Genomic DNA, 18,234 nt, shown 5'->3' on the forward strand with positions numbered 1-18,234 from the left:
ACTTTTGACACAGTTCTCTTTTTCTTTCAACTTTTTTTTCCACATAGACTGGACAATTTCATCAAGAAACACAAGCTCTAAAGTGAAAATCACTATGGATTTAAGAGAAAAACAATCAAGTTCAAAGGCAGTCATGGAACTTGTACAAGCTACAGCTGCAAGTATAGATAATAAAGAATTTACTATTGGGATTTTTATAGATTTAAAAAAAACATTTGATACTATAGATCATAGTATATTATTGAATAAATTAGATAGATACGGCATAAGAGGTTTAGCATATAAATGGATTAAAAATGACCTAGATAACAGATAGCAGTATTTGCATTTGCAGTTCAACAACATACAATCAAAACAATTGATGATCTCTCACGGCGTTCCCCAAGGGTCAGTGCTTGGCCCTAAGTTATTTACATTATATATAAACAATATCTGCTGTGGCTCCAAAATACTTAAAAGTGTTTTGTTTCTGAGTACACATCTCTTTATTGCTCTGGAGAAAATCTGAAACAGCTTCTGATTACGGTGGAAAATGAATTAAAAGCTATTAAAAAAAAGGTTTGACTAAACTAAATTTAAACAAAACAAAGTTTATAGTTTTTGGCACGATACAGGTCAAGCACCAAGTCACAATTAGAGTATTATCCTAATGAAATATAACAAGTGTATGAAAATAAATTTCTTGGTGTAGTTATCGATGAAAGATTAAGGTGGAAGTCCCACATAGGCAATGTTAAAAGGAAAGTGTCTACAATTATAGGGATCCTTTACTAAACAAAGAATGTTTTGAATAAGAAGTCATTATATACTTTATATTGCTCATTATTAATACCATATCTGATCTATTGTGTGGAAATATGGGGAAATGCTTACAAAACAAATACTTACCATCTTTTCAAATTACAAAAAAGAGCAATAAGAATTATTAACAGATCAAAATATACAGAACCAACAAATTCACTATTCATCAAATTAAACACAATGACATTTTATGATCTAGTTGCGTTTAAAATTGCTTTGCCACAATATTCAGAAGTTGTTTAAAATCAGAGATTTGAGGGGTATACGTTTCTATAAAAAAAAATTCAAAACAAGAACAAATATTAAGCAAAGGTGTGTTACAATTATAGGTGTAAATTTGTGGAATAATTTTGGAATCAACCTGAAAATGTGTGAATCACTGTTTGTGTTTAAAAGGATGTATGAAAACAAAGTACAACAATAATATTTAAATCAGGTATAAGTCAATACAAATGTAGAAAATAAAAATTTAGTGCAAATAAACATTTACGTGTAAGCCTTTGTGCTGATTTATATACAGTATCTGTAAAAATGTTTGCTTATCAACTAAATGTACAATACTGTTGGTATATCTATGCACTAAGGGTGTTAGAAAAAATCGATTCGGCAATATATCGCAATTTTACAGCATGCAATTCTCGAATCGATTTGAAATGCGGCCGAATCAATTTTTAAACATACATTTTTTATGGGAATATTCAACAAAATGTCTTACTGAGGGTTAAGATTCACACATTAAGCATGGAAGAATGTTGTATTAATGGAACATTAAGCCTTAATATTTTATTTCAGTGCTAGTCAAACATGAAACAGACAGCAACCTGTTTGTTAAATGCAGCGGCACAGTTATAAGCTTGAATTTTCAGATAAATAAATACATTTCCATACAAATCTGTACATGTAGAAGTTTACTGATTAGTATTTTCTAAATTTTAGTTAAAACAAATCTTAATAATCAATTTATAGATTTGTATCGGGATTAATCTGTATCAAATCGAATTGTGACCTATGAATCGTGATATGAATCGAATTGCCAGGTACTAGGCAATTCACATCCCTACTAAGCACGTATAAGTGCAGCTGTTTATGTGTACGTTTGTGTTTGTTTTGTTTTTCTTTTGTAAGGGGGTAGGACTCTTTACTTCTTTCTACTCCCTTTTGAACATGTAAATTGTGCTTAATGATTATTATGTATGTAAAAAAACAACAAAAACCTTTTTATTTTAATTGCAGTATTTCTGTTGCTGGTTTATATGTTCAATAAACAAACAAACAAACACACTTGCCATTGCTTTGGAGTACATTACTGCTGGGATTGTTATAAATGTTATGCAATATAGTGTTGAACCTGTCGGAAAATCCCCCCTTGTTATGTATTAAGAACAGATGAAAAAAGATTTTAACCAACATCTCGGCATGCAGCCTTTCAAGAACAAATGCCCGCACAGAAGACCTTCCACACAGATGTGGGTTTGTGCCCCTATTTAATCTGAATCTGGGCTACAGTGACGACACTACTTAAACCAAACACAGATATGGCTTTACAGTGTTTATCAGTTGACCAAAGACAGACGGATGGGATGAGAGGAAAGAGAGCAAGTGAACCAACATCTGCTAATCTGCAGAGATCCAAAGGTACATCTGCCAATATGGCCTGCAGCCACTAAATTGTCCTTCACGACCCCAGAGAGAATCAATCAACATCCACATGACCCCTGCTTGCTTACAACTCAACACATACTGACTACAAGCTTGAAAACTGCCATACATGCCAATTTGGGTATAAGGGGCTGCACTTGATCCAAATGATATTCTGTTACAAAATCATAGGACTTTGCATTTTAGGTTAATGTGTATCTTAAAATATTTAAACAATAATAATAATAATAATAAAAAAAAGAATGATTTACATACATCACTTGTACCCTGATGGATACAAACTATAAGATAAATATATAATGAACTGTAGTGGAATAAAAGGAAGACACTATAATTTCATTTCTCCCATCCAGAAAAAAGCAGATGGGCAATGTTGGCATGAATATATCAGCATCATTTGAAGCTGTTTGAGTTAATGCGTTTTGGACAAGCCGTGTGCAATTATTACACTGTTGGAATACATCCCAGGTGCAAAGTGTTTTTTCCCCACTCACATTAAAGTCGAATAAATACAATGACATGATAAGTATTTGAGCTCTTCTCAAATTCTTACTTTGTTTTCCCACTTTAATGTTTAATATCATCCCATAAATGTAAATATCAGGCAAAGATAACCTAATTAATATTAGGCCCCGTTAACATGTTGCCAGGGTTTTTGCAAACGGGAGATACTTTTCTGTGTTTTGCCCTGTATCCCCACATCCCCGGGGATTTTTTTTCATTGAAACCTAAGTTTCCAAAAACTCCGGCCAAAATGGACATTTGCAGATTTCTCGAGATCCGCGTTTGCGTGTGATCGTTGTAAACTGAGTTTTACGTCATCACTCTACACACAGGGGTGGAGTTACCATTAGGCAAACCTAGGCAGTTGCCTAGGGCCTCACATTCCTGGGGGCTCCATAAAATTCCTCATACACTAATGGCCAATACAGTTTTAACTTATTTGTGCACATTAATTATGTTTTGGATTCAAATCATTTCGCTAAAATGCTAGCATAATGCTTCTTGTATCTTGTTAGTAGGGATGAGCGAGTACAGGACCATCTGTATCTGTTCGACCATTTAAATTATCTATAATCTGCATTTGGAGTGGGCGTGACAAAAAACAGATGTGGGCGTGGCTTAACAAAATGGGTGGGGCTTACATCAATATATTACTGTATTTTTTTAGTATGAAATTGGAACAAAAAAATTTAAATTGATAATGGATTGATCAAAAGTTTCTTTATTGTGTTTATATTAAACTTTTGACAAATATTCAAATCAATGCTTTTGATCACAAAAGAAGAACAAAAACGTTTTTATAAATGGTACGAATAAATATTTACAGAACAGTCTGAGAACTGAGATTCACTTTTTTTATCGCAATAGTAAGGGAACTATTTAGAACACGTTTTTTTCCAATGACTGAGAACATGAATCTTTTTTAAGTGTATGAATAAATATTTACAGAACAGTCTGAAAATGAACATTCACTGTTTGTGATCACAATAGTAAAGAAACTATTTACAGAACAAGTTTTGTTATAAACTCGGGAAAATACTGCTGAATACAGCACATACAGGAAATAATTAACTACTATGTGAATGAACAAGAGTTGTCATAGCAACACAGGTTTCTTTTTCTATCGTTTTTTTTGTTTTCAATGTTTTATTTAATTTTTATTACCTAACGGGTGTTAAGCTGTGTGTGTAAAGATTTGTGATATTTATATTTTTGTGGACTGCAGTGGGGGAAAAACAATCTAATATATATTGAATATATATTGTGTTAAGCTGTGCATGTGTCAGGACAGCTTTTATTGTGACGACAACAACCATGCAATGGCGTGCATGCAACTCTGCGCAAATGACATTTTCGTCAGTCAAAGAGCGCAGTCAGCGCACGACTGTTGGTTTCTTCCTAATCAAATTTTGAACATTTCTCTGTAGCAAGAAAAACGGTTTGACAGTATAAAGATGGTTTGAGAGAGTGTGGCAAGTGGCTTTGCAACGTTATGCAACACTGAAGGAAACTTGCCGAAAAAGCAACGTGACGGAGAACTTTAACCCTTAGCCTAGGGTTGCCAACCGTCCCTTGAAATACGTAATCATCCCGTTTTTAGAAATGTAAGTAGGTGTCACGCATTGAGTTGTCAAGGGAGACACTTTGTCCCGTAATACCGTGCAAATCCAAAATAGTCCGTAAAATGTCAATGGAATTAATGTATGACAGTGCCCTTTTTATGTCACAATTTACGGTAATGTTCCAAGGACCTCCTACTCTGTGACCAATGAGCTGACAGCCCATTCATTCCCCGTGTATGATACAGAATCCGCTCATGATCTTATTGGTCGACATAATGTTGCTTGTGGAAGTACATAGCAGAAGAGCGGCAATCCAAGCCGCAGCAGATTACTACTAAAAAAAGGCAGACAAATACCGAGAGGACTGGGTAGCAAAACACATGGGTTGAGAAAGTGTGTGTCTATCAAGCGCACTAGCGCACTTTTACCATGGTCTGGACTCACTGACCTCAAGCAACATGCTTCCAGCGGGGAGCACAATCTAGGAGAGCACTAGAGAAATTTGTTGTCCACCAGGCAACGCTAGCAATAGATATGGTATGTAAAGAATAATTATTTAACCCTCTGATCAAGGTTAATATGGAAATGTGCAATGCATTTCTGTGTCGAATGGAAAACATAGTTGATTGACAAGTATGTTAAATAGATAATACATACATGGAATAATTGATAAACTATTTAAAAGATACACACACAGCCTTACATTTATTACAAGTTCAAACAGACATGTATAATTGTTACTGTACATGCAGTGGATATACGACACTAACTATAAATATATACAGCAAAAAATAGTTTTTTTTTTTTTTTACAGGTGACTGCTGCAGAGGGAGCCCATGTCTATCACACTGTAAGCATAGTTTGAGGTATAACTCAGCTGACTGTGCTCAAAAGCTGACTCTTAGAACACTGAATGACAATGATGAAATATAAATGGCAAATAGGCTGTCTCCACATAATGTGGCATTGAGCTGTTCATAAGTTACAGGATGAATGTTTTGCTTATTATTTATTGTTTTATATTAATGTATACAGTTAAGTTAAGAAGAAAAGGTTTCTAATTGAGAGATATTTATTTTAATCTAGGCCAGTTAGAATAGGCTCCAGCATCCCCACAACCCTTGTGAAGAATAAGCGGTTCAGAAAATGGATGGATGGAAGTTAACATTGTTAGTTTGTATTAAAGTACATTTCTGGATAATAACTTTTCCATGTGTTTATATCATTCAAAAATATGCATCCTATTCAACTCAGGTTTAAATAGTCAAAAAATGGTTTCACCTACAAAAAAAATAATGATCTTTTTTTTTTTTATCATGCCAGCAAGGTTGAAAAGGCAATCGGGTTGGCCGTCCTTGTCGATGAGTTGTCCCTTATTTATTTTTCAGGGAATTCCCGTTGATGGGTGCGAGTGAGGGTCCCTCAGTTCTCAGAAGCACTTCGGAGCGGCCTATATGTCGCAAAAGTAATTGTATGACTTACGGAAGTCGGGAGTCCGGCCTCCTTCGTGGTATATACAGCTGTATTTAACATGACGTCACCGACCCCCACCTATCGACTCCACAGCCATTTGGTAGGTCAAACAATTGTGTGGCAAACAATTGCGGCCAGTGACACAACGCAAGCAAATGCTGAGGAGCGCTCGTGTTGCTTACTACAAGTTACTTTGATTAATTCATTCCGGATTTTCACAAACCGCTTCACAACGGTGCACACGTGTACCATTCACGGGTGCAAAATTGGGCGAACAAAGATGTGAAATGAAACTTCTAGATAGTATTTAAATGCCGTCATTTGCCGCACATTGTGTGCCGGTCCATAGAATATCGAATGAGAACGGACAAAGAAGTGTCCGTAATTGCAAAGATACATCAAAAGGATTTCCAACTAACAAAGTCTACAAAAGTGTGTTCTGACCGTTTTGATCGTGTCATTGTAATAGCGTAAAAATTAGGGATGAGCAAGTACACCACTATCTGTATCTGTATCTGTTCAACCATCTAAATTATCTGTATCTGTGTTTGGAGGGGGCGTGGTTTAAACCGGAAGCATGTGTGATCTAAACCGGAAGTGGCCGTGACCTACACCGGAAGTGGGCGTGGTTTGAGCTGAAATAAGTGGGTCTTACATCGATTCGGTAGTATTTTTTTTCTTCGATTTCACATAAATGGTCAAATAAAGTGTGAAATTGATATGGATTGATCAAAAGTTGCTATAATTTTTGTTTATTTGAAAACTATTGCCAAACAGCCTAATTGAGTCACGGATTGGATTGTTTTTTGGTCTTCATTTATTTTGTTAAACTTTTTCCCCATTAAATAAAAAAAAAAATACATTCAAAATCTAGTCTAATATAGCCCTTTAGGATTTGGGAACACAACTTAAAGTGCAATATGAGACAGAAACATTATTTTTCTTATCAAATGTATTAATGGCTTAAAGTTGTGTTCCTAAAATACAAACAGCTATGTTTTATATTTTAAGCACTTTGGTTCTTTTTCCACCAACCAATCCGCAGATCGTGCGCGATCCAAACCGTGGGGCCTAATCTGTACCGACCACAGATCAATGGTGATCCGTTGCACCACTACATCAGACCCGACTGTACACTCTCACGTGAAAAAGTATGTAAGGCGTACTTATATGTCTTATGCCAAGCTCAAACTACGCGACTTGTTTGTCTTTCACGACAGTCGCGCATTTAGATTTCCCAATTAATTTGTTCTGTGTCGTGGACCGGACGTTTAGTCACGCTACAAGTCAAAACCCGACAAGACACCACCTGATCACCGCGTGCTGTAATGCCAGGAGCACGGCGTCGGCACTGGTTGTCGGGGAGGCGGAACAAGAAAACCGGCAGGAAGGGTGCGTTTGTATGAATGGAGCACGCGGGACAAGTGCGGCCATGCCATTCTGCATAAACATGAGCGCATTGCTCTCGCTGCCTGCTCGGTAGTTATCAAACACTGAAATATTATATTTGACTTGTTTTAGTACATTGCATTTGATACGCGCATTCACTCCGAACCGCCCTTTGAGGGGGAGAATGCCCGGCCCGACTTCTATAAAAAGATACTGCATATGTCTGTCCCATAGATGTTCCCATCCCTACTTATGCCCAAATCATACTTTAAAAACAATATTAGAACGACAGTCAGAATATTTTTTTGTAGGCTACTCTACACGTCGCCGTTTCTCCTCTCTCTCGTCTCCTGACGATGGCAATGTTGGCAGGTCCATAAAATCAAAAATAATGTGACTTTTGATATTATTAGAGTATGTGTTGCTCATATTAAATAGCAAGAAATGTGTACAATGCATGCACTATATTTTTTTATTTTATTTTTTTCGGGTTCACCTGTCTGGCCAAGTCTCATGAGATATCCAGGGGATAAATAAATACATTAAAAAAAAAAAAGAAAGAAGAATAAATAAATACAATTTAAAAAAGGAGCTAGAATGTGCTGGTCAGTGTGTGATTGACGTTTCGCTCCCTCTCGATATTGGTCAATGCTGCGGAACCAAAAGGGCGACGACGTAGGTATGTCACATTGTGCGACAAGACGTGCAAAAATTCTGACATGCTAGACTTTCGTCGTGATGGTCGTGAATTGTCCCAGACAACAGGTGAACAATTGTTGAACGTGTCACACTACACGGGCGATGCTACGTCAAGACAACTCAAAATCGTTCACGACATGCCCCGTTTGTCTGCGACACATCAGTCGGGCCAAAATCGGGCTATTTTCTTGTAGTCTGACCATAGACAGAGACTATGTTATAAAAGACGTACTTACATGTTTTGGGTAATAAATGAGTTAAGGCAAATAAAAGTTTTTATAAATCTGTGAGAACTTTTTCTTTGCAACTATCCCATGTTATAACATGGAAAGCTGCGGCCAGTAATACGACACAGCTAATATATGTACAAATTTGCTTTTATGGCTAAATTTAGCTGTTGCGACTTTTAAGCAGGTGCTCTTTGTAGTTTGGCAATTACTGTACTTTTTTACAGCACTGTACATGTTCAACAGCACATTGCAGTCACAATGCTGGACTAACCCCAGTCTCAGCCTTTCAGCTATTCCACATAAGCATTCACATTATACATAGCGACACTCTTCTTATGCATACTATCAGAGGATTCCATTCACTTTCATCCATTATTCATTACATATTTTGATGTTTTGCATTCAGTCACACACTTAGTTGCTGAGAATATGCTTTTTTTTTCACAAGGGATGTATTACACATGCTTCATATTGTATCTATAAATATGAAGTTCAATGGATGGTGTTCCCCACCTGCTGCTGTTTGCTACAACGTGGGTTTGCGACTCAAGCATGTAATCAGTCACACGTAAATGTAGATATTCACATGTGCACATCAAACAACCTAATTAGTTGAATGGACAAAAGATAGCAGTCGACTGTGCCATGGTAATGGCCAGTTAGCCAAAGTAATATAAAGAGATGGAGATTGGCAGACTATGGGTGGATGAATTATTTTTCCTTTCCAGCAGATGGAGCCTCACATTTTGCAGTGCCTCACAAGCATGTTTTGTAGAAGCAACAGAATTAGTATGAAGTTGGAAATGTGCTAAATTAACTCACCTTGACAGGCGGGAACTGGTGCGTCCCAAGTGTAGTAGCCATAGGTGGTCTTCTTGCATACAGCTGTCCCCTTTCCTATCAGCTTGTACCCTTTGTCGCAGGCCCAGCGCACTGTGCTGTTAACATGACCTCCAGTTTGACTGACCACAAAACCATGTTGTGGAGAGTCAGGGGTACTGCAGTACATCACTGGAGAGAATGGAAAAGTCAAACGAGATGGGGTTGGGGATCGACGAGGCAAAGGAGTAGAGGAGAATGGATGTGAACGAAATGAAGGAGGGGAGAAAGAGGAGACAAGCAGGCATGGGGAAGAGAAAAAAGAAAAATTATGAAACCCCAAAAACACTCTCTTCACACAGGAATTCAAATGAGTGTTGGCCAATCAAGTCAAAGGTGAGTGTTCTTTACAAAATGTATCACACAGACTTGCTTTCATCATAACACTTATCTATTAACTACAACATAATGGAGACAGAGCATGAAAAATGAATATATTTTGTGACTTTTTGCCATTAATATTGATGCATCTATCTCAAATAAAATAGAAGTCCCAATTGATTAGCACCACCTGCGTTATTAAACAGACAAATACGAATTTAAAATCTTTTGAAATAGAGTTCAAAACAACATGCAAGCCTGCCTGTAACTCTCGGTCGATGGTAAAAACAGCAGCTATTGTGTTCTGTCTTTGTTTCTCTGGAACTAAATTTTAATGGCAACGAATAACATAATAGATTGATTGACTGGTTTATTGAACATATAAACACATTACAAAATATAAATGTTGAAGAAAGAAAATAATCATCAGTGATAGTGCCGTTTACATGTTCAAAGGGACTAAGAAGAAGTATATGAACTTATCTAGTCCTAGGACTTATCTAGTCGACAAAAGACAGTTGATGACATTTCCGAATGAACAATACTGAGCTCTTTATAGAAAGAAAAGAAAAAAAAGAAGAAAAAAAAAAAGGAAAAAAAGAAAGTTGATAAACACCGTATTTTCTGCATACTTAAAAGTCTTACAATTTCTTAAAAATCGATGGTGCACCTAATAGTGAGGTGTGCCTTGTGTGTGCACCGAGTTCCAGAATCTGGAAATGTTGTTGTGGGACTTTGGTAAGCACTCCTATTGACTGTCTGTGTGGGAGCATTTCTGCCGACAGACAGCGAAGCAGTGCCGACATATTGCTTATATACAGGAAACGGACAGGCATGAGAACCTGAAAGACTCAATTGAAAGCTGATGTGAATCTATTGTGTTCTCATGCCTGCCAGTCCTCAACTAGGGCCGGGTTTCCTGTATATAACATACAGTAGGACATCATGGTGCTCATTGCTTTTGCTTTATGGCACTGGTAGACTAGAGCGAGTTACACCACAATTTGTGAATGGATTGTGCATGCATGCTTGGGCTAAACGTCTCTGCTTGCACTAATTGTGCTTTTGCAAAAGACGGCATCATTTCTGAGGAGCTGCACGCTAACGAGACTAACTCTGACAATACTATACTACTGCTATACTATACTACAATGACGAGAGGGAACCTGGCGCTAGCATGTGAAAGCCTGCTAGCATGTGTTGAGCTAGCATGTGTTGAACTGTGCCTGTGCCCAGTAGTGCGGTGCGCCTTATTTGTGTGTTAAATACAGAAATAGCAACGGTGCACCTTATGCTCGTGAAAATACGTACTTATCATTTAGCTGACTATTTATAGTAAAATACAAATAGCCCATGGTATGTCAGTGTGTTATTGTTGTTTGGAGACATAATATACTACACATTACTAATTAAAAGAGAAAATAGTCATAAACTGGATACATACTTTGATACTCACCCACATATCTGATGTGGAAGCCTCGTCGGTTGGTGCCATGGTCAGATGACCAGCGTAGCAGGAGCTGGTGGCCAGTGGTGGTCAGACTGAACGGCGTCTCAATGTCACCACTGAGTGATGCCAAGCTCTGGCTGTAGATATTTGGACCTGGGGACAAAGAGAGGAATAGGCTCAAGAAGAAGTAGAACTTTTTGGTACAGTGGAAACTAGTAAAAAATTACATCCTACAGATGGTAATTTGGCCCTTTTTTTCTTTCGACTGGGTGGTGTGGGGTGGTGTTGTTTCTTAAGTCAAAATCAGCGGTCAAACTGCTATCAAGCATAAAATCACGAGATTTACAAGCACAGCCATGGCAATTATCTGCTATAACTTGGACTCCCTGGTGTTTTATCTAAACCCAACAGTCTAAAAATTGGGTTTTAAATTGGACAGTGGTACTTATAAAATGGACTGGCAAATTGGTGCTGTTGTTCAATACAGTTTTTTTTAACCTTAGGCAGCTGGCTAAAGTAAAGCCTCTCCTTTCACAACAGCAATTCGAAACAGTAACCCATGTCTTTGTTATGTTGGCTGGAGTACTGCAATGCACTTTATTTTGGAGTCATTCAGTCATCTCTGAAGCATCTCCTGCTGGTCCAAAACACTGCTGCCTGCTACCTAACTGGAGCTCGTAGGAGGGAGCACATTAATTCAATTTCTGGACTACCTTCACTGGCTGCCTGTACACTTTAGAGTTCATTTCAAGAATATTTTATTTGTTTTGAAATCCTTAAATGGTCTCACTCTACCTTAACTATCTGACCTCCTTCATGCCTGTACACCTGCCTTGGTGCCTCAGGTCAGCGGACCAGACACTACTGGAGGTTCCGAGGACTAAGCAGAGGCTGAGGGGATCAAGCATTCCCATTGCTGGCCGCGCTCTTTGGAATGACCTCCCACCATAGCCGAACTGGGACTCATTTTCAGCCCTGGAGTTTCATGGCTCAGACCGGCCCACTTTAGTGTTTTAATGAAGATGTATATTTCATATTATTGTATCAATCTGTCATATTCTCTAAACATATAGCTTAGATAAGGAGATAATAAGGCAAGGTACAAGACACATTTTAAATTTTTTGAGAGCTCAAATAATGAACTGCAATCACACTTTAACTTTTTTAGTAAGGGCAGGGTTTACAAAATTGGGTACAAAATGCAAAAGTTAGTTTCAGTCACATTTAAAAACTTGTCATTTCTATGTATGTTTTTAATGTAATTACTATATATATTTTTATAATTCCCAAAAAGCAGATCAAGCCCTGCTATTTATCTCTTCCTTCTAGTGGAGCAGCATGGGGTTTATTCCCCTCAATGTAAAACCTACTGTTCCTAAATACCACAACATTAAATTACTAATAGAAAAATTATCATCCAAACATGCTATTGGACCATTGTTTACACAATATTTTGTTTGTTTTTGTGTTGCACTTGGTATTGCTTACTCTGTCTTCTCCAGGCACAACAATTTCAGGGCTATACATTAGTAGTTTGGGCGCATTTGGCGCGTCAGTTCCACACCTTTTCTTTAATATTGCCTTTTCTCAGTCTTTTCTGCTGTCTGACTTTCTTTACTTTTGAGAGTGCATTGTTTAATTTGTTTGGCTGTGTGTCGGCCAGCAGCCTGGCTAGGGTGGGCGAGCGGAGACAGAGTGAGCAAAGAGCTCACGGCCTCCCCGGAGAGAGAGAGAGCTAGAGAGAGTGTGACGCTTGCTTCAAAAATACGTATGATACATTTTGCACAAAATAGCGGATAAAAGGTTCATAATTCAGGCCGACCAAGCGGGAAAATGCAGGCAACTCCAAGTTAGTCACTCTGGGTCTGGCCTGGTCTTAATTTCTGTTTTTGAAATGAACTTGTGCCCCCTGGCGGCCAACCGGGAAAAATCCCGGTGCTCCCGCCGTATCAGTCCGGACCTGCCTCCCACTAAAAATTAGGCAAGCCCCTCCCTCTGTCTATTTTGAAAAACTTGCCTTATACATATTTTAGTTTTTTTGGCTTTAGACTCAGCAAGAGACTTTGCCCTGAGGAGCATATTAATTGGACACTTGTAAGTGCTGAAACTGAAATCCAGGCCAAAGAACGGACCATGTTCATTGTGCAGGTGGCACTGTACATTGAGCAAACCCACCATCAAATATTTCCAATATATCAAACTCCTTTTCTGTCTGGAAGAGTTCAAAGTGCAGCGAAATGTTGTAACCCTTCTCAACATTTATCAGCCAGGAGCACATCTGAAGGTTGGGGTAGTTTTCAGGATAGCCTGGGCTCAGGATGACTCCCGTTGAGTCAAAACGGACCTCATGAGCAGGACATTGGACTGAAACAAACAACCACAACAACAATAAGGCAGTGTTAGAGCAGGATTGATTGAGAGAAGAGGTAAATAGGAGAGAAGATGAAGTAAAAGCATGGCTGTGTTAAAGACTAATTATTTATTTTTGTTAAATTATTTGTCGATTGGGAGGGGATGGAAGTTTTCACAAGATGATGCCATTAAATTTCATTTGGATGTGCCTTCAGCATGTCTGTAAATACATGTTTGTCACTGACCAGGACTTCAAAACATTTTGTGGGGCTGAGGGGTTGTGGACACAATGGACCCCTTCAACATGGCCCTTCAGTGACGATCGCCGAAATGCCACAATAAAAATATGCCGACGAGGTTAGGAGGATTAAAATATTTGGGGTACACTGTATAGTACACTACAGACCAATATATATCCATCCATCCATTTTCTCAACCGCTTTTCCTCACAAGGGTCGCGGGGGGCGCTGGAACCTATCCCAGTTGGCTTCGGGCAGAGGGCGGGGTACACCCTGAACTGGTTGCCAACCAATCGCAGGGCACACAGAGACCAACAATCATCCACACTCACAATCACACCTATGGATAATTTGGAGTGTTCAATTAACCTGACATGCATGTATATATATATATATATATATATATATATATATATATATATATAAAATAATTCTAGGACATTACGGAAAATTCTTTTTTACACAAGGCACAAATCACTGAGTTTTGTTAATAGCCCTTTCTTTGTTCTTATTATAAATAAACTTGCCATTAAAAAGTCCAAGTAAGCTTGCCTCACTCTCCTGTGTCGCACTCACGTCCATGTCTGTTGTCACCATGCTTTTGACTAGTGGCCTGGGTAGGAAGTGACGTGCCACTGCAGCCTACAGGTCATTCAATGGGCCAAATTTCAAATGCTTGCACAGATTTTACTTCACATTCATGACACCTCACTAAATGAATCCAAAGGCGTCATTAGCATCCAAAAGGCAAGGGTCATTGTTGAGTTGGCTAAAAAGGGCTGCCAACTGCCCTATTGGTATTGAAATTAGAAAGGCCAAATTGTAGAGCACCTGTGTTTGGATGTTAAAACTAACTAAGAAACTGGGAGACGGTTATTGCCTGATTTGCAAATAAATGGTGAGCCTAATTCAGCCACTGGGCTGCCCTTTGGGTATTCTATGTACAGCGAAAAAGCCAAATGGCTTGGCTGTGGGATGTCTAGCGTTAACTGCATTCATTTTCGCAACGCATCAATCTGCAGCATAATTAACGCGTTACACTGACAGCCATAATACTGGATATATATATATATATATATATATATATATATATATATATATATATATATATATATATATATATATATATATGAATACAAGCACGCTATTTTCTAGATCAAGGTTAAGTTAAAGTACCACTGACTGTCACACCCACCTAAGTGTGGTGAAATTCATTCTCCGCATTTGACCTACTGAGGGAGCGGTGAGCAGCAGGGTTTGCACTCGGGAATCATTTGGTGATCTAACCCCCCAATTTCATCCCTTAAAGGTGAGTGTCAATCAGAGAGGCAAATAGGTCCCATTTTTATTGTCGTTGGTATGACCCAGCTGAGGATTGAACCCCCAAGCTTCATGTCTATGGCCAGACACTGTACCACTAGGCCACTGAGCCTACAGTGGGTCTACAGCAGGGGTCCCCACACTTTTTTGTCCAAATATCTACTTTTCAAGCAGCCAACGCCCTGCGATCTACCTTTTTATTTATTTTATTTACTAATTTTTTTTGGGGGGGGGCTCCGCGACCGTAAATTTAATTAAAATTAGCACCGCACAGCACGCTACCACAACCGCACGGAAGTCGCACCAACATTGAACCATATTTACAAGTTCATATGGACCACCATCATCCATTCATCATCAATGAAATATACGCAGATGTGTTATTCAATTTTAAAAATATTTATTCAAAAAATACATGGAATGTGGAAAAATTATCTATTAACTCTTTGACTGCCATAAACGTTAAATAACGTTTAGTAAAAACCTACGGAGGGGCGCCAAAGACGTTCACTATGTTTTTTTTTTTTTTTTGGGGAAACGGGTGGAGGAAAGCCTTGGGCAGCTGTGCTGAAAGTGTCAAGCAGATCTAGTTAGTATAATGACTCGTTTTGGCCCCTAGATGGCAGCGATGACCCTCTTTGGACAAGATTGGGTGGGCGTCAGTAGAAGACGTGAGGCGGAGCTAGAGTGTTGAGGGGACAATGGCTGATGAAGCAACAATGGCGACCGGTTGCAAGCAGCTCACGCTTCAGCATTTTTTTCAAAGACGGAAAGCATCGATCAATACTAAAAAGCGCATTGATGTCGACGATGATGATGATGGTGACTCCGAGCTTGACGCCGAAGTTGGAAGCGTTGACGCGACCGTTATGATCACGTAGTAAAGTCTCACCGGCTAGCGATGCTAACGCCGGAAAAGGCGGAGCACAACCGACCGAGCACTTCTGCACAAGCGGACATTCGATCGGACGATGGAGAGTAGTCGAAAAGCATCGACCAATGCACATTAATGATGATGATGATGGTGACTCCCGAGGTTGACGCCGAAGTTGGAAGCGTTGACGCGCGACGATGGTCACGTCATAAAGCCTCACCGGCTAGCGATGCTAACGCCGGAAAACGCGGAGCACAGCCGAGCCGAGCACTTCTGCACAAGCGGACATTCGATCGGACGATGGAGAGTACCCCGAGTCCAATGCATATTCATCGGAGGAGCGGGTACAGTCTGATCACGGAGAAGACACTGGTTCTGGACTACGATGCCACCATGAATGGAGTGGATAAGATGGATCAGAACATCTCTTACCACCCGGTATAGGAACTGAAGGACATGAGGAAGCCAGACGTAACACCACCGTAACGTAACCGTAGCATGATCCTGATAGTAGACTTGATGGCAACACACACTGCAGTATATACTTGCTATTCCCCGGAAAAAACGGCCGGCAAGAAAGTGTAGCGTCTGCACGCGAAGAGGCAATCGCAGTGAAACTAATCTGTTGTGCAAATCCTGTTGCGTCTCCTTGCACGCAGGGGACTGTTACACAAAAAGAAAAACTGTAGTTGAAACATCCACATAATTGTAAATAGTACCACAGTTGCACACATTTGTAAATAGTTTGCCAAATTGTTGTCAAATTGTTACACTGTTGAATGTAAATAAACGTATTTTGCTATCAAAAAACACTTTTTCATTGTTGGTGGTAGTGTTTTATAGAAGTAAAGCACTATTTAGGTGTTTGTGGCATCATTCATGGACAAAAAGAAGTGTAAAATTCACTAGAGTGCATGAAATAATATCGTTTCACTAAAAGCTTGATTTCTCCGTATTTTGGTCCAAAACAAGCGCATTTGGATGAAACTAACCATTTTCTATTGTTGATTACTAAAGAACGGAATAAGATAGAAACAAACTTTTTTCTGATGAAAGATGAGAGTTCAATCTTTCATTTGGTAGTATGTGTGTTTCCATAGTCCAAACAGAACATTTTCTGTGGACCTTGAAAGATCAGTCAAAATGTTTAAATCGGCTGGCACTCACAGCATCCCTTTTCTGAAAACGTCTGGCAGTCAAAGAGTTAAAGGACTGAAATTTTATGAGAATTTAATTTGTATTGTATTGTGTATCTTATCTGTCAGTGTTTACACTGCACTTGTGGCAGATTTCTGATATGTGTCTGATTTTTTATCCATATTCAGAAAAGGTGCAATAAGGTATCCGCTTCTATGTTTTTTTCCCCTCTTCTTTTCTTTGCACACTGGCACAACACATCCAAATTGTGCCGCTTGGGAGGAATTGGGGATTTTGTCATTTGAACCCTGTAGTGTAAATCCAGCAATCATGCCCAGCAATTGACTGGTGACCAGTCCAGGGTGTATCCCACCTCTCACCCAATGTCAGCTAGCGTAATTAACTGCTGTCTAATAATTATTAAATATTCAGAAAAGGGATGTGGACACGAATAAATCTGACATTATTGTTTGTATGATAGGTTGAAGCCCCTAAGGCGCTTACATTTAATATGTTTTTCTTTCATTCAACACAGGCAGTATAGATTTAAAAAAAAAAATAGAAAGACCATATTGTATATCGATGATGTTTATGACCCAATGTTGGTGATAAAGTTTACTAAGTCTGAGTAGTGGAAATGGTTCTTCATGAGATTGTCCGACTGGCACATTCAAATCAATAGAAACGTGAAGATAGGAGCAACAAGTCAACATGGCATGGCTTGGATCTAACCACATTGTACCAGATGGTTTACCGAGAAAACAAGAAAGTAAACTCAATTGCTTCACTATTCTTCAGCAAAGCTACTGCAATCACACCTGGGGAAATATCCTCAAAGCCAGGTGTGTTAAAGTATGCTAGCTATAGATGGACTTTTTAGTGCAAACCTCTAAGCATACAATGGAAATTAATAGAAGTCTTACCAAACAACTAAGGCACAACACAGGATAATTATTTGTTCCTGCCTGATCAGCAAGCTGATGACAGGAAATGGCCCCACAACCTGGCTACAGCAGCCGTGTGGATGTGAATAGCAGGTCAACTCATATTAAGTTCAATTTTACATGTCCCAACGAGAGCAATTCGTTTTGTGTAAAAGGTGGCACGGGGACAGAACATATCCAATAAAAGAAAAAGTAATGAATTCTTGATCACAGTAATGAGGTGATCCATGAAAATGTCAAGCAGCAAAAAACTCTAAAATAGGTTTCATTATTGTAGTATAAGGCCCAAGGCAGGTGAGAAGTGGATCTAGATCTCAATATAAATGGTATACTGTCCTGCCTTTGTCGGCCATATACAATATAGTATACATGTATTGCAACTTTTTGTCAGCATCAAATAT

The 18,234-nt window shown here is 38.8% G+C and overlaps 1 protein-coding gene across 6 annotated transcripts in view; it reads right to left on the minus strand.

The window, feature by feature from the left end:
• The window catches only part of LOC147171791 (CUB and sushi domain-containing protein 3-like), a 499,351-nt gene that overhangs the window by 138,694 nt on the left and 342,423 nt on the right, over nt 1-18,234 (minus strand). For 5 of the 6 annotated variants that reach the window (XR_015095358.1, XM_086078287.1, XM_086078289.1 and 2 more), the window contains exons 47-49: nt 13,143-13,331; nt 10,962-11,120; nt 9,140-9,328 (exon numbers count right to left, since the gene is read on the minus strand). Coding sequence is in view for 5 of the 6 variants with exons in the window: in XM_086078287.1 (XP_085934413.1) it covers nt 9,140-9,328; nt 10,962-11,120; nt 13,143-13,331 (537 nt within the window). In the remaining variant the exon portion in view is untranslated. The remainder of the gene's footprint in view (nt 1-9,139; nt 9,329-10,961; nt 11,121-13,142; nt 13,332-18,234) is intronic. The other variant, XM_086078288.1, reaches the window with a different exon arrangement.

Source organism: Leptonotus elevatus, chromosome 6 (assembly GCF_054856555.1).
Source record: "Leptonotus elevatus isolate MCC_2025b chromosome 6, RoL_Lele_1.0, whole genome shotgun sequence".
Classification (NCBI taxonomy): Eukaryota; Metazoa; Chordata; class Actinopteri; order Syngnathiformes; family Syngnathidae; genus Leptonotus; species Leptonotus elevatus.